The 17,439-nt window shown below is 40.3% G+C and overlaps 1 protein-coding gene and 1 non-coding gene across 2 annotated transcripts; both read left to right on the top strand.

Moving 5' to 3' along the window:
• The first annotated feature begins 9,106 nt into the window (after positions 1 to 9,106).
• On the top strand, positions 9,107 to 9,210 carry LOC131302204 (U6 spliceosomal RNA). The gene has a single exon (XR_009191668.1). It is a non-coding gene; the product is annotated as a U6 spliceosomal RNA (small nuclear RNA).
• A 4,559-nt stretch (positions 9,211 to 13,769) lies between these two features.
• On the top strand, positions 13,770 to 16,883 carry LOC131300109 (L-type lectin-domain containing receptor kinase S.4-like). The gene is made up of 3 exons (XM_058325798.1): positions 13,770 to 14,636; positions 15,008 to 15,682; positions 16,117 to 16,883. The coding sequence occupies exons 1-3, from the start codon at positions 13,901 to 13,903 to the stop codon at positions 16,728 to 16,730; spliced, it is 2,025 nt and encodes a 674-aa protein (XP_058181781.1). The 5' UTR covers positions 13,770 to 13,900; the 3' UTR covers positions 16,731 to 16,883.
• The last annotated feature ends 556 nt before the right edge of the window (positions 16,884 to 17,439 follow it).

Raw genomic sequence — 17,439 nt, 5'->3', positions numbered from 1 at the left:
AATTTTTTCCCTCCTTTGTGGCCAACACTGTCATGCTTAAATTGGGAAGCTAGTTTCCCTAGTTAGGCCTTTATAGGGCTTTACTTTCATGCTTCAACTGGGTAAGCTAGCTTCTTATGGCCTGTTTGGTTGAGGGATAAGTTTGGAAAAATGACGATCCAGGACGTGTTTTGATAATTAATACCCGTTAAGAACATGCTGAAAACATTTGTTAATTAACAAAATGTCCTTAGCGGGTATTAATTATCAAGACGCGTTATTGGCCATCATTTTTCCATAAGTTTTTGAGGGATTAATTATGGAGGGGGATAAAAGGGTAGTGATAATGTCAAAACTGTTTTTGTTAATGTCAAAATTTCGGTGCATAAAAGTTTTGTACACTGCACATGGTACAAATCTTTTGTGCACTAGAGTTTTGACACCAACAAAAACAGTTTTGGTACTATCATTTTTTCGATAAAATAGTAAGGGTATTAGTTATGGATGGTGAATCCACGTTGATGTAACTTTCAGGAGAGTTGATAAAAAAATAGTTGGTTTACATGGATGGGGATAAGGTTTGGTGGAGATGTAAAAAATTGTGAAATTACTCTTTTGCCCCGTCTCACCTCCACCCCACACACGAACATTTACCGGTAAACGGTATACCACAATTCCACTTCCTCCCAAAACTGTGTGCTAGCAGTCAGAGGCATTCTCTCTCTCTCTCTCTCCAGCCTACACCCAGGCCCAGCACACACCCAGATTAATTTCTCTGTCTCTCTCTCCAACACAGACCCTCACACACCCATCACACACCCTCGCCGGAGAAGACAGATCTGCAAGAAATCAGTATAGCCCAGTCACCGTATAGGTCCAGCCACGCCGCCGGTCACTCTCTCTCCGACGGCCACCGTATGTGTGTGTGTGTGTTTTTTGTGGCGGTGGTGGTGATATGTTCTTCTTCTTCGTCACTATCTGTTTTTAGCACAGAGAGAGAGAGAGTGCCGTTGGGGAAGGGCGATGAGGCAGGGTAAAACGGTAAAAATTCAGGAGGATAAAGCCGAACTAATTATGCCCACTTCAAACCCCATCCTAAAATAATCACCCTAAGAGCATTGCAATGTGATTTGATATATTTATGTGTTAAAATATTTGTTAAAATGTGTATTAGGATAAAAATGAGTTTCACAAGTGTATGTTAGACATTATTAATATAGAAATGTGTAAGAAAATCCACAATGAGTTTAGTAAATTTGTTTGTTAGGATAAAAAATGGATTTCACGAGTGTATATTATGAGTAATAGACATTTATATTTTATGGTTGGAATTTGAATTATAAAGGGGGACCTACTTATTATTTGCTAGCATAGTTGTCAAATTTGACACACATGTTAGCACACTACAAGATTTAACATACTCTAGCACACAAACTAGTGCAAGTATTGTGGCACAAAAAATAAATTTTTGTTTGCTGAGTCTTAACACTCACAATTAAACACATTAGTTAGTTCACTCATCGTGGATGCTCCAAGCCGGATAAGGGGAAAGAAATATGGAGAGGGATGAGCTATGGAGGTGGCGGAATTTGGCAGCCAAACACAGCCAAATCTGTCAAATCATCCTCTAATCCGGGCGGGGGAGCCTTGGCTGCATCGAAACCGGCCCTTAGTTTAAAGTTTAAACCTTAACAGGGGCAGCATTTTTTCCATGGAAGTCTATAAGAATATGACAACTCCCATGGTCATCGTTTCAAAAAGTTGGGCTCCAAAAATGAGAAATAGTTCTGCAGGGCAATAATGATGAGTTCATCTTGCATGCACCAGAATGACGGTGAGAAATCATTAAGAAAAACTTTTGATATCTATAAACTTGCAAGGCACATAGCGAAGATTTTTAGAGTGCTCGCGGATTACTCTGTCTCATAAAAGCTTCAATTTGATGTGAAAATAATCAACTAATTATGCACGCAGGTATTTCATTTTTGGATTTGAAAACTGACACGACTTTCGGTGGTTATAAAGTCTAAAGTGATAGAAGGGATGGAGTAATACGTTGTAGTTGAGGATTCACTCCATCACGTGACAATACTATGTGCTTTTGTAATCTCAATACTGTGTGCCATTGCTAGGGAGGCAGTCGGCAATCGTCATAGATGACGTCACACCGAGAAACAGTCATTTGTGGTATTATTGGAGGCACAAGCTTGACATGAGCTATCTTGGAGACCAATACAGATAACTCCTTATATAAATGATAGTATGAAACCCTAAAGAGGTACGCCGTTCATATTCACTCAAGCTTTGTACTTCAATCCTTGCACTCTACCGACACTTACTTAGCCATCGGAGTGCTTGTCGGTCCTCCCCAGACGGCTAGGCGCTAACATGGTTCTTTATCTTGCAAAATTAGGAGGGAGGAAGGAGCTCAACCCAGAACTAGGTTAGGACTTAAGGAGGTTCAAAAGGGGAGATCCGCATTAAACACCACCTCATATGACACTGCATGTGCCGTTGTTGTTAGTATTAATTAATGTTTCTTGGTATTCGTATTTCTTTTGGCTGTTTTATTATTTATTTTATATATTGTGATGTTGTCTTTGCTGCCAAAAGAAACCCTATCTGCTTATTAGGGAGGAGGCCCCTGGTGGCCTCAACCTTTCACCTCATCAATTGACGGCAAAACTGGAGTTTCTTAGCTTAGGGTTGGCTATAGAGTCCATGAATCGGTACTTGTATTGGCCTTTGCCTGTTCTTGGTCAATAATTGTGCATTAGTTTAATTGGAAACTCATTCAATCAGTTTGGCTGTTGCCCACTACGTACTGGGAAGGTGGTAAATATGGATGAGGTGGAGGAGAGAGAGAGGCTCAACCATCCCCATCAGTTACAGTTCCTTGCTTTGCTTCAAGGCTCAAGAAACAGAGAGAGAGAGAGAGAGAGAGAGAGAGAGAGTGCATTTTCACTAACAGAAACTTTCTTTGCAACTTTCCGTCTTTTTTACAAAGCGTAAGGTTTTTTTTGTTTGTATTGAAACAAATACAGGAGCAGGGAGAGGGCAATGGTGGAGCTGGGTACTGCTGATCAGGCTGCTTTATCCAACTTTTGAGTTTGACAATGGAAGTGACTTGTCCCTAGGATGAATTGATGGTGTCTTTTCTCTCCATATAATGTGGTGGTGGCACTTGTTCATGTTCTTCGTGAAAACCTAAAGTCGCTGTCGAATGCGTTTTATCCACTATGTAATTTATACATAGTATAATTTTCCTTGGATGTCTTTTTTGTACTTGGTTTAATTTTGTGCTTGTGCTTAGAGGTGTGGATCGGGATCGGGGTCGGGGTAGTCGGTCTTGACCCAGCAAAGGGTGTGTTTGATACCTCATCTTTAGCGCACGTTTCTCTGTTAGAGTTTTGAGAAGCCTGATTATTATTAGGCTCTGAACAAGTGTTTTGGGTTTGGGGAGGGTTTAGTTATTAGACTCACGACCCGAGTCTTTGTCTTGTGTTGGGTGAAACTCAGGTTTAGTATTAGACTCAAGACTTGCATGAATCCATGATCATTGGATTTCAAGGATTGGTGGAAGAAAATTACTCTCTTCGTCCCAATTTGTTGCTCCTATTTTGACTCACACCTAATTTAAGGAAATATTACAATTAGACTTTGTGTCAATTTTACAATTTTAATCCACTTTCCTTTCAAATAAAGTTCAAAATTTGAATTTGTGAGAGAGAAATGAGGGGTAAAATGGTAATATAGACATCCAAAATTAATTTTTTTTTGCAACAAGCACATCATTTTGGGACATCCAAAAAAGAATAATGGTACAACAAAGTGGGACGGATGGAATAATTTTTTAGTTCAAGATAACTTTCAAAAAGATTATCATATATATTTTTTATCGATCTATTTAATTGCTAAAATATGATCTTGTGCAATCATAAAGGGAATTGATTTTGCCACTCTATTTTTTGTTAATGTCATTCCCCCTTCTCTCACAAAACAAATCATTTAATAAAGACACAAAATGAAGTGACATTAACAAAAAAAAGAGAGACTACAGTTCCCGACCGAATTCCCGACGCTGCGCCGGGCCCACTCCGGCCACCAGACGGCTAATCGGAGCCGACCAAAAATTCTATAAAAAAAAAAATCGAGTGGGTCCGTGCGGAAATCAACGGCATCTGATGTGTGTAGGTGGTTGATCCAAACACTAAAAAATAGAGTGTTTGGATCGGCCACCTACACACATCGGATGCCGTTGATTCCCACGCTGACCCACTTGGTTTTTTTCTTTTAGAATTTTTGGTCAGCTCCGATCGGCCGTCCGGTGGCCGGAGTGGGCCCGGCGCGGCGTCGGGAATTCGGTCGGGAATCTCCGGTCGGGATGCTCAGACTTTCTGAACAAAAAATAGAGTGACAAAATCACTCCCCATCTTAAATTAATAACATATTGTATATCCGTATCCACTTTTTTTTTATTCTGCATATCCGTATCCACTTTACAAACCAACAAAAGTGTATGTAAAATTTACAAACAACAAAAGCCCATGGAGTTTATTTGTGGTCCTTGTTGGAAGGGCTGATCCTGCAGGCCGTAAATTTCTTTAATGGGCTTCGTCAAAAGGGGAATTCCGTATTGGCCTTTGGCCTGCCCCTGTGAGTTTGAGTGCTTCAGCCCTGGTCATGGTCCATCGGCTCGACACAAAAACATGCACAGCTCTCCACTACGGTGTACACCAGGAGCGTGTACACCAACATAACTGTGTGGGGCATATCCATGTCAAAAAAAAAAAAAACTGTGTGGGGCATATTAGGTAAGAGAAAAAGTTCTTTCCGGTTTCCGGATAGGGGCTATCCGGTAGGACTGTAAATGAACTGAGCCATTCGCGAACTGTTCGAGACTCGGTTCGGTAAGAGCTCATTCGAGTTTGATTCGTCTGCTAAACAAACTGAACCTGAATCTCAATTCTAGGCTCGTTCCGAAAATGAGCCGAACTTGAGCCTAACGGTATTCGGCTCGGTTAGGTTTGCAAACCTATACTTAAATTTAATTAATAATTCAATAGGGGTCTATTTGTAAATGTAAAAAATTTTAAGCTTGTATATATAATTCAATACTTATTTTTCTCCCAAATTCTATACGATCAATGAGAGAGTTTGGGTACGCTTGAGTTTAATGAGCTGAGCCGAATCAAACCTGAGTCTTGACGAGCTCAATTCGAGCTTAAATTCGGCTCGGCTCGACGATTCATTTGAGTTTAACGAGCCAAACTTGAGCCAAGATGTTCAAGTTTGAATCGAACCCGAGCCGAATCTAAGCCGAACTCGAGCCAGACTAATATCTTAACGAACCCAACTGAGCCGAACCTGAGCCTTGAAAAATTTTAACGAGCCGAACTTGAGCCAAGTTGTTCAGGCTCTAATCAAACCCGAGCCGAACTCATACCTTAACGAACCCGAGCCGAACTTAACAGGGTTCGGCTCGATTCGGTTCGTTTACAGCCCTACTGTCCGGACAGCCCTGTGTGGGCCTTTTTCGCGCGTTTTTTTGAAAAATTTGAATTGTGCATCTTATACGGCTCGTAAAATAATGTATTTTCGCAAAAAATTAATTTGTTCAGATATCGATAGATATGTCAAAAAATGAGTTTTTATATGAAAAAATAGACGACCGTGATCTGTCAACTATTTTTAAAAGTTAAACTATTCACCGTCATCCATTTTTTCTTGTAAAAACTCAACTTTTGACATATCTATTGATATCCGAACAAGCTGATTTTTTGCGTAAATATATTATTTTGCGAGTCCTACATAATACACAGTTCAGATTTTTCAAAAAAATACGCGAAGGTGGCCCACACAAGGACTGTCCGGGACAGCCCCTTGTGCTGATCAACCGGACAAAACTTATTCTCATTAGGTAAAATAGAGAAGAAAAGCCACAAAAGTGCTTTGCACCAGAGTAGCAAAAGACAAAGGTAAAACAGCTTTGGTGAATTGGCTCGGTGATACAGTAATATCGAAGAACTATTCATGAGGTATCCTTTAAAAAGTGATTTTTTTCTCTCTCTCTCTCTCTCCCTCTCCCCAATGGGACCCTAGTACATGATGAATAGTAAAGTTTTATAGTAGTATTTATAAGGATAGGGATCAGTGGCGGCGCCACCGCTTGAGCACAAAGGTCACATGATCACCCCAAATATTTTTTTGTGTGGTTATAATAAATATAAAATTTTTACAATAATCCTTTCTTAGAAGTAATTTGAACATCTAATTCATACATCAATGAATACCTAGTTTACAAAATTTTGGAGAATTTAATTTTTTATACTATTTATATATTAAGAAATATGATTACAAATTTAAAAACCGTCTCAAATAAAGAGCATAAAGAGCCATAATTTTATCACTAATCAGGGGTCATTGATGTAACGCCCCGATTTCTTAAGGGATTTCGAAAACATTAACCCAAAAATACACTGAATTTTACAAACTATTAGGCCCCTATTTATCCTTATACAAAAATTATAATTTCAAAATAATACAAAAATTTATGTACATTTGTTTAATAAAAGCAACTCCAGAGCGACTCTAGTTTTGACACGAAATTCCAAGCAATGTTGGCCCAGACTCTGTTTCAGGGGTCCCACCTGTATCAACTGCTCCACTGTGAAATCTTGCACACTCTGGCAAATTGAACGCGGAAGCAAACGATTTGCCAGGATACAAACGTATCCTGAGTGATAATTCACTAAGTAAAAATCCTAAAACCCAATACCACAATATGCAAATCAACAATATAATAATTCATAATACACCGAAGGTACAAAATAATAACACATCGTCTTTTTCTTTACTATCCATCATCTTACATGTAATCTAAGGATTCTCTCCGCGAGATCTTTTCCTCCCACATCCACTAACTACAATCGTCTCATGGGTCCACCCTTCCTCTTGCTTGTCCTGCACCAAGGTCCTAGGTGAGCGCATCAAAGTTATGTACCGAGTATGTTCTCACTTAAGACCATAACAGGAGGATCGAGTCATCCCATGATATATCGTACATTAGGGTCGGACATCCACTACCCCACGCTAACTATAACCGTCTTATGGGACTCATTCTCTTTCTCCAAGAGAAACTTCCCATAACGTATCATACATTAACGTCTCACTAACTATAACCGTCTCATAGGACCCATTCTCTTCCTCGAAGAGAAACTTCCCATGACGTATCATACGTTAGCGTCACAACACCGGGTCCCTCAGGTAACCCATTTCAACACAGGGCCCCATAGGTTACCCTTACCATCACCATGGCTCAAATCACAATCCATACAATCACACTTCCAACACTTTATCAATTTCCATTTACTTAACATCGTCTACATGAGTCACTACTCGTAACCACCCAGGGAACCTATTTGTCCAATCTACAGCCACAACAAAATATCACACGGTTCAACATTTCAACTAAAAGTACTAACAACACATAACCATGCGATAAAATTAATCATGTCATAGAATTTATCATGCGAGTAACAAAATAATATTCAGTCAAACAATTAATTACTACACTTAAAATTAAGTCTATTTCTCTCATTTAGAAATTTTATAAAATATTTCTACTATTTAAACATTTTCTTTAACTCTCATATTATTTATAGATTTTACAAATTAATCTTTTTATTGAAAAATACTTATTGCTAAATTTAGTATTTACTAACTGTATTAAATATTAATATGAGATTTTCATAACAACAAAATTATGCGAGACTATTCTAGTCAATATTTATTAGAGTTAAAGATTAACTAATATATAATCTAAAATATTTCTTGTTTACAATCTAAATAAATTTTTACTAGTAAAATATTCTTGTGAATATTTCATAAACATTTATCTACCCCAATAATTTATTAAACACGTAAACGTTCACTCAATATAAATCAATAATGCATCATCAATAATAATTTCACAATCAAACACTTGTTAAACGATCATAAATTTTCACAGGGTATAACACTAATCATTCTAGCACAACCGGACTAAATTTTAATATAAATAGGGCTAAAAATAAATTGACAATTTAACAGCAGGTCATCATCTTCAATAAACTTTAAATCTAAGTAACTCCGTTAAAATGCAGATAAAGGTTTCGGGTTTTCGGAAAACTACCTCAAACGCGATTCTAAGTCCGGATAAGTGTTGTACGGTGTTCGTAAATCACCGTGGCGGTTCTGAAATCTCGAGGCAGCGTCCGGCGGCACTCCGACAGGGCTCGCAGCAGCGGTGTACTCACGAAACTAACGGTGTGCACACACCTACGGCCACAACTCTCTCTCTCTCTATTCTAGACTCAACAATAGAATTGGGAGTGAAATAATATACTGGTGTTCAATTTTCGGATTGTGTGGGTATGTATAATGAGAGAGAATAAGATAGTAAGAAGGTGAGAGGATAAGTGTAAAAGTGGTGGAATGAGGAAGGAGAGTGATACTGATAACGATAAAAAGATAGGGGACAAGTGCCACATTTGGGGGGAGTTTTTAATTCTAATGTATGTGGACGCATGTATGTACATGGTGAGAATGTATCTGGACGCTTTTATGTATAGGATAAGAGAGAGAAGTGGAGAGTTAGTTTGAATAGAGTTCTATTTAGAGTTTCGATAGGAAAGATAAGAGATGAATATGAATCACTGATTTCCTGTATATCTAAAGTTTAAATACATATCTTATATAATAATGCAAATAATATCAATTGTACACATAATAATATATTTTAATTATTCAATCTAATTAATTATTGAATTAGGAATTTAAAAATATAAATTTGTATTAAAAAAAATTGGGTCAAAAATCCGGATCGTTACAATTGATGTATGGACTGGGTGTTCAAAATTTTGTAATTAAACTGGGTATTCATTGGTGTAGGGTTGAGAGAAATTGAGTAGGTAAAATGAAAAAAGTGGACTATTAGATAGCTAAAATACACAATTGTTGGTGTATATGCTCTAATATAGCTTCTCGGTTCAAGATCGCCAAATAAAGTTGGATTACTTTTATCCCACATCGCCCATCTATTTAGAGTCAAAAGAGTTTATATGCAAAGCGAGACAAGAGAGTAATTGTCCCTTCGGGGACATCCGATAAAAATTGGATACGTACAGAGAAGATTAGCATGACCCCTGCGCAAGGATGACACGCATAAATCGAGGAATGGTCCAAATTTTTTGGACCTTCGCTGCGGGTGTACCTAATCTGTTATATGCCTCGCTGCAGGTGTACCTGATTTGTTCTCCTTGCTCCTAGTTTTTATTTTCTGCTTGTTTTCATATTCTAGGATTTAAGCGAGTTCTGTTCTGTCCACAACCATATTGCTGCTTCACAATTAAATTCAGTTCTTCCCTCACAACTGGTTTTGTTTTACCTGTATGTTGTGCAAGTACGGAGTACTTTTGGCGGGTAATCTTCCATGGTTGGAGTATATTAAATGCGCGTTTTAAAAATGCCAGGTTCATGAACACAAGCAAGAGCAAGATCTTGAAAACATGTTATACAAATCTGTTGGTCGATCGAGTAAAAAGAAAGTGTCATAAATTAGTGCCAACTCTGTTCGATTTAAGCTCGCAAGCAATTCCATAATTATTCAATTACTTATAATGGGGTGATGAAGAGGTGGGAAACCGGGGTTACTGAAGTGAAAATCGTGCAGCTCTGCATCCGATCGTCCATTTCTGTAATCGATGATTTCACGAACATATCTAAATCACGAAAACGAAACGACCCGCATGCCACACTCAGGTTTACATTGGAGGGGGGTCCTCACCAGTGACTTCCATGAGGTTAATGGGTCTTTCTTGCGTGTTAATGTCAACCATGAATGAATCAGATATGCACTGCATTAGTACAGTATGTTTCAACCCGCCACTCATTGTATTTGGCGGGGTTCACGACTTTTGTGCATACCGTTGGCCCCACAAACCACCTTGAGGAATGAAGCAGCCATCAATCTTCAATTCCCACGGAAAAAACCAAAGAAAAGCAAAATTCCATTAGTGTCCACCAACGACTTGTCATCATCAACTGCTTTTTCTCATGTTAAGTATGGGGAAAAAAAAAATTTGCTACGAACATATGCAAAATAGCACATATCTGAATATTGATATATTTAGAACCGTTCGATATGTGTAAACTACACATGTACCGTGTATGACCAACGTTTTAATGGTATAATTTCACACATCATCAGTAGGGGCCCACGGGAAGAATGAAACGGGGCACATGGCTTTGGGGTCACGTGCCCCACCTACTCAAATTCAGATGTTTTGCTTTTGGTAATTATCCTATTAATGGTTGACTAGTTGTAGTTCTCTTTATAATTGTGAGTCATTCTACGACCACATCCATTTACGCATTCATCGTGTTTAGTGTGTAGGCCATGCGCTTGTTAGAGTGGGTGGTAAAGGAAAATGTTAGGGATACATCAATGTGTCACACCCAGGGCCGGCTTTGAGATTTTGAAAGCCTAAGACGGTCTTCGAAAGTGAGGCTCTTAATAATTGTAAACGAAAATCAAATAAAAAGTCAATCACACTGAATAATTTTGATTCGGATATAGTATTTGTTTGTAATGAGAAGTACAGGAGTAGTAGCGTTTAAAGGGGCAAAAAGATGCATCCATACATCCACCACATTGGATAATTTTGAAGAGTCCCAAAGATTTTTGGCGATTCAGTGACCTTTTACTCCTCCTTTTTGTTTTTTTTCTTTTGTTTTTTCCTGCATTCCGTGTTCCATATTTCTGAGCCATTGGGGCTTAATTATAAAATGTCTTATTGGGTTTAAAATTAATCCCTAAAACAACACATATATACTAGGTCTTAAAAATAAGTGGGGGCCCTATTTTTTTGATATTTTTGAGGGGCTTAAGGCCCACGCCTCTTGGGCCTTAGCCCAAAGCCGGCAGTGGTCACACTCCAGTCACACTTCTCTCACATGCGTGTGTGAAAATTTTACAATATATGCTAATGAACCACATGTATTTGAGGAGGGGTGTAGTTGAGGTGTGACAAATTGACATGCCTCTAGCATCTCCAGTGTGTAAATAGGGAAGTTTTTAGGTGCAAATTGAGTACCACGTGGTGGTACCCAGCACGCATCCGAGCAGTTCAAACGTGTTTTGGATAGCTCAGAGCCGAACACTCTCTCTCCTTTTTCTGTCTCTCTAATATTCTGGTCGTCCAAAACACGTTTGGATCGCTCGGATACCACGCGTCCTATGCTCTATTTGCACCAAAAACTTCTCATGTAAATGAGTGTGTAAGTGGGTCTGGTTAGCGTTTTTTTTTTAAGTGAGTGCAGGTACCATGATTTGAACCCTTGACATGTCAAATGGCACCAATGGTTAGCGTTTTTTATAAGGGTCCTACACCCAAAATCACACACCCAAATACAGACTCTCTCACAAAATACAAGGGTCCCACACCCTTGTATTTTGTGATAGGGTGTGTATTTAAGTGTGATTTTGGATGTGGTTGTAGCATCTCTCTTATGATAATTGCTCCATACTTCTATTATTTACTGTTGACTGTTGGTGCTAGTAAACAAAATACAGAACGTGCTTCCGGCCAAACACCTCCACTAGACCACTACCACGCCGTCAGCCGCCGCACCTATACAACAACCACCAAGCGCGCGCTCTTTCTGTATTTACATATGCAATAACAAATATGAGAAGTCAAACAAGAAAAAGAAACCAACGGTGAACATCCAAGTCCCAAGCCATGCACTAATCAAAAAAACAAAAACAATGGTCCCAAGCATTGCCTTGACCAGGATTTCCTTGCATTCCAATTTCCACGTTTCAAATGTGGTCTGCGACTGCAAGTGCTTGGCTGCTTTAGTGGTAAGGCCTTCTTCCGTACATCTAGACTGAGTTCGACTCCCGTAAGGTTCATTCCCTTCTCCTAAGTCCCCTTAGGATAGCATAGATAGCATGGATTAGATTTAACGACTGTCAAAAAAAAAAAAAGTGGTCTGTGACCCCTTCTTCTGTTGGATGAGTGAGATAATAGTAGAAAGTGCAAGAAAAAGAACAAAAAGTAATTTTTTAGTGTTCACCTAGCAAGAATGTTGCAAAAAAAACAAAATTTTCCGCACAACTCTTTAATGTTAGGGAGTTTGTCTTACTTTTTCTCACAAATAGTGGATTTGAGAATTAACAAAATTACTCCAACTTTTTTATTTTTTTGCAAAACTTTCATTCTAATCAAATAGATGTCAAAAAAACAAATACTTTTCTTTTCTTTTACTACTTCACTGTTAGAGATTTTCAAAATAAAAGAGTCGTCGTTTTTGGTTTTGAAAAATTCCTTTGTTTCCTTAGAATGCTTGTTTTTCCTCTTTGTGAGCTTTGTCCCACATTGGTAAGCTGAGAGATGTTGTAGTGGTATATATTAGGAAACATTCCTAATGAAAGTAACTAATGATCTAGTGTGGTGCAGCCCTTTGGTGCAAAGCACCATACCGGCAGAGCCGGTACACACTCACACACGCACGCGCGTGGGCTGTGTGGCTGTGGTGCATTGTGGCGCTTTAGCGGCGCACTTTGCACTTAGCAGGTGGCGCCATTTCTTATTGCGAGTTGGCAGTAAGGTGGCGCTGACGTGGATGCCGCGTGTCACAGGCGTGGCAGGTGAGTCACACGGAGCGGTTCCGATCGGGTGCAACTCGAGCCTACGGGTGCGTTGGTTCGTAGAGTTGCGATCTTAGCCGTCGGCTGCGAATGGGCTCGATCCAACGGATTGGATCAAATCCGATTGGGTGTGAGTGAAACAGCACACCAGTTCGGTGTGACTGGGTGTGACTGATCGATCTGGACCATAGGATCTGATCCAACGGTCAGATTAGATCGGGTGCATACCCATTCTCAATGGGTGCGTAGTGGCCTATAAATAGACCACTACTTAGCAGGTGGTGCATTGTGGCGCTTTAGCGGCGCACTTTGCACTTAGCAGGTGGCGCCATTTCTTATTGCGAGTTGGCAGTAAGGTGGCGCTGACGTGGATGCCGCGTGTCAGAGGCGTGGCAGGTGAGTCACACGGAGCGGTTTCGATCGGGTGCAACTCGAGCCTACGGGTGCGTTGGTTCGTAGAGTTGCGATCTTAGCCGTCGGCTGCGAATGGGCTCGATCCAACGGATTGGATCAAATCCGATTGGATGTGAGTGAAACAGCACACCAGTTCGGTGTGACTGGGTGTGACTGATCGATCTGGACCATAGGATCTGATCCAACGGTCAGATTAGATCGGGTGCATACCCATTCTCAATGGGTGCGTAGTGGCCTATAAATAGACCACTACTTAGCAGAATTCAGTGATCATTATATACACACATAATCCGAATTTCTCCTACATCTCTCTTTATATTTTATAGCATTCATTCTGCGTTCTGTTTTGCTGCAGAAAATAGAACACAGTGGTTCTCGGTTCTTGTATTCGTTCAAGCAGATATTCTGTCTGTTTCGTTAGTGCAAACGAAAACGGAAAGAACTTCAAGTTCGGGCTTCGATTTATCTTGAAGGCAGGTTTGCTGTAACCCTTTGCATACCGGTATTGGTGGGGGCAAATACTGTCTTTAGGAAAGCGACATAGTCGTGACTCGAAGTGTATTTCAGCATTTGTGGAGGTTTCGCCAACAGTTCAGAATTGCAGCAGCCAATTTTTCCAACATTCACTCTCATTTTTTTTTCATTTTCCATTATATTTTTCTCTCATCAAACGTTTTATCCTAAATACTCATTTACACACACACACACACACTCTCTCTCTCTCTCTCTCTCTCTCTCTCTCTCTCCATCCATTTGTGAAAACAAAAACCCAACATCCATCAAACAAATGAACAATCACGTTGGACCTTACTAATGGCCAAAAAAACAGGAATTTTCTGGGTCTTCCTATTCCTCTTCACAAACCCAGTTTTCACTCAATCCAACGACTTCACTTATCAAGGCTTCAAAGGTTTTACCAAGAACAACATAACCCTGTCCCAAGCTGCAGGGATAGAGAAAAACGGCATCCTCAAGCTGACCAGCAACACAAAGGGGGTGATTGGCCACGCATTCTACCCTACTCCCATCACCTTCAAGAACTCCACAACCCCAAAAATCTTCTCTTTCTCCACCGCCTTCGCTTTCGCCATCGAAACAGAGAAGCACGACCAAGGCGGCCACGGCTTGGCCTTTGTAATCTCACCCACAAAAGATTTCTCAAATGCAGTTGCCACTCAGTACTTGGGTCTTCTCAATCTTGTAACAAATGGGAATTCCTCAAACCATTTGTTCGCTGTCGAATTCGATACGGTCCAAGATCTTAACTTCAAGGATATAAGTGGTAACCATGTTGGCATCGATATCGATGGCTTGACATCGATTGCTTCGGTTAATGCTAGCTATTTCGTTGGTTCGACGCGAAGAGAGCTCGATCTCAAGAGTGGGAAGACAATTCAAGCATGGATTGACTACGATGCGACTGCAAATCAATTGGATGTCATGCTTTCTTTCTCCTCAACAAAACCAAGTTCCCCAATTTTGTCAAGGGAAGTCGATCTCTCTCCGATTTTCGAAGAATCCATGTATGTGGGATTCTCTGCTTCCACAGGTGTGCAAACGACGGACCCAGAGGCTGATGAGCCCAGGCGACCGCTCTACTCATGTTTTAAATTTTTACTAGAATTATGGTATTTTTTTGTTTCTAAATAACTTTCAAACTTTGTAAGTTCGTCCGCCCGACGTCTTTTTAAACAATCCAACATCCACCCAGCAAAGAGTTTTTACACAAATAATGCTCATTTTTCTTATTATTGTTTGTTGTTTTATTAAAATAAATAAGAATGCACAAGATTGTATGCACCTATAATTATAAATGGTCGTATGTTAGTAACTGAATAGATTAATCAAAATTAAATCCACATTTTTTGTTCATTTATTTTTCACCAACCCAATGTTTAAAATCTTCCTTCCATCCTGCAGGTGTGCTTATGAGCTCTCACTATATACAGGGTTGGAGCTTCAAAATAAATGGAAAAGCACAATCTCTTGAGCTATCTTCTCTTCCCTCTGTTCCTAAGTCGAAACAGAGCAACAAAGCACTAATCTTTGGTGTCTCTGTTTCTACTTTTGCTGCAATTCTCTCAGCAATTGGATTGGCCTATTATTGGATTAGAAGGACAAGAAATGCTGACAAAATCGAAGCGTGGGAGATCGATATTGGCCCCCATCGATTCCCGTACGAAGAACTCAAGCAAGCGACCGAAGGTTTTGCAGATGAAAACCTACTCGGGTTTGGCGGATTCGGTCGAGTTTACAAAGGGACCCTACCGAATCCGAACACCCAAGTAGCAGTTAAGCGAATCTCACGCGATTCGAAACAGGGGTTGCGCGAATTTGCGTCGGAGATTTCAAGCATAGGCCGTCTTCGTCACCGGAATCTAGTTCAGTTACTGGGATGGAGCCGAAAGGGAGGAGATCTTTTGCTTGTTTACGATTACATGCCGAATGGGAGCTTGGATAAGTACATTTTCGACGAACCCAGATCGGTTTTGAGTTGGGAACAGAGGGTAAAGATCGTGAAAGGAGTGGCAAGTGGATTGTTGTACTTGCACGAGGGATGGGAAGAGACTGTGATTCACAGAGACATCAAATCAGGCAATGTGCTGCTTTGTTTTCGGATTTTAATTTCGATAGTAGTTAGGAACAGAGTGCGTGCTGTGACTTTTGGGTTTCGAATGAGGCCTAATATGGGGTCGCGAATTAGTTCGAACAATTAATTTTGTTGAGCTCGTCGAGTAAGTCATTCATCGAAAACGAGATCGATCGAACAGGTTTGAGCATGTGGTCAGAACACGTTTGTCTTGTAGTTTGTTCTCTGTATCTTATTAGCTGTTAGTAGTATTTCTCTGGACATCAAGTACTCTGATCACGTGTTCATAAATGTCCGATCGATCTGTTTTTTCACATCAACTACTACTTACGAGTACAACGATAGAATATGATCAACGTGTATCTGCTAGTCTTTTTAGTCTTCCAAGTCTGGATTTGAAATTTCTTAATTTAAAATTTTAGTGAAATGTTACTGGCAGGCAATGTGCTGCTGGATTCAGAGCTCAATGGCCGCTTGGGGGATTTTGGGCTAGCGAAATTGTACAACCACGGCTCGGACCCTTGCACAACCAGAGTGGTGGGGACCCTGGGGTATCTGGCGCCGGAACTAACCCGGACAGGGAAGCCGACAACGAGTTCTGACGTGTTTGCTTTCGGTGCTTTTTTGCTGGAAGTGGTGTGTGGTAGGAGGCCAATTGAGCTAAAAGCTTCGCCGGAGGAATTGATTTTAGTGGATTGGGTGTGCGATATGTGGAAGCAGGGGGCTGTTTTGGATGTGGTGGATAAGAGATTGGGTGGCGAATTCAATGAGCATGAGGTTGTGGTGGTGATCAAGCTTGGGTTGATGTGTTCGGACAATGTGGCGACGAGGAGGCCGAGTATGAGGCAGGTGGTGAGGTACTTGGAAGGGGAGGTGGGAATGCCGGAGGTGGTGGCGCCACCAGTGGAGGAGTTCGATGGGAGTAAAGGCGGTGGCGGTGAGTCTGAGGATTCTGATGATTCGTACGAAAAATCAGGGTACTTTGATAAGGTGAGGTTGAGTTCATCGGGTTGCGATAGGGATGTAGATGTTGATATTGAAGCCGGCAGGTAGCCATTGTATGGGTTTACACTTTTGGCGAACATTATTTTTCAGTTGTTTTGGGTTAATTGAAATGGTTGGGCGTTTATTAACGTGTCCTTTTGGAGCCATGCATATTGCTGTATACTTTGCATTTATCTTAGTTCACACTTGACTATTTTTGAATACTTAAGGAATGGAGTATGCAGGGGCGGGAATTACGGACACGATCCGCTAATAAGACACGAACACGAATATGACATGACCTGCCGGCACGAAAATTAAACAGGACGAATACTGGTTAAACTCTCAAAACTCGATAAGGACACAGATAACCATTTTATTTTTTGTGTCGACTCGTTAACTAAAAAATGACATGACACGACTTGATGCGTCGATATGGCGATGCCAAACCATAGCCCAACTAAATGTACCATAAAAGATGATAATAAGAAGGAACAAAAACCCAAACAGAAGAAAATGGAATAAGAATCTTGGACAGTACCCAAAATGTTTATTAAGTCGAAGAAACAATAGGTAGATGATTTCTTTTGTCGTCCTATGATGATGTCTTTCCCGACTTGTTCGGTGTCTAGGGTCCACCTTCGACGGCCCTTAACGAGGACGAAGAAACAGGCATATGCAAAATGGATAACTCGTGGTCTCAAGGCATGATCCTTGAATTCCACATGTTTGGTGTTTGAGTTTCACCAGAAGTTGATTATATATATGGCTTCATTTC

Source organism: Rhododendron vialii, chromosome 9a (assembly GCF_030253575.1).
Source record: "Rhododendron vialii isolate Sample 1 chromosome 9a, ASM3025357v1".
Taxonomy (NCBI): domain Eukaryota; kingdom Viridiplantae; phylum Streptophyta; class Magnoliopsida; order Ericales; family Ericaceae; genus Rhododendron; species Rhododendron vialii.
Note: the sequence above shows the minus strand (reverse complement) of the source record. Positions and strands in the feature narration are given on the sequence as shown.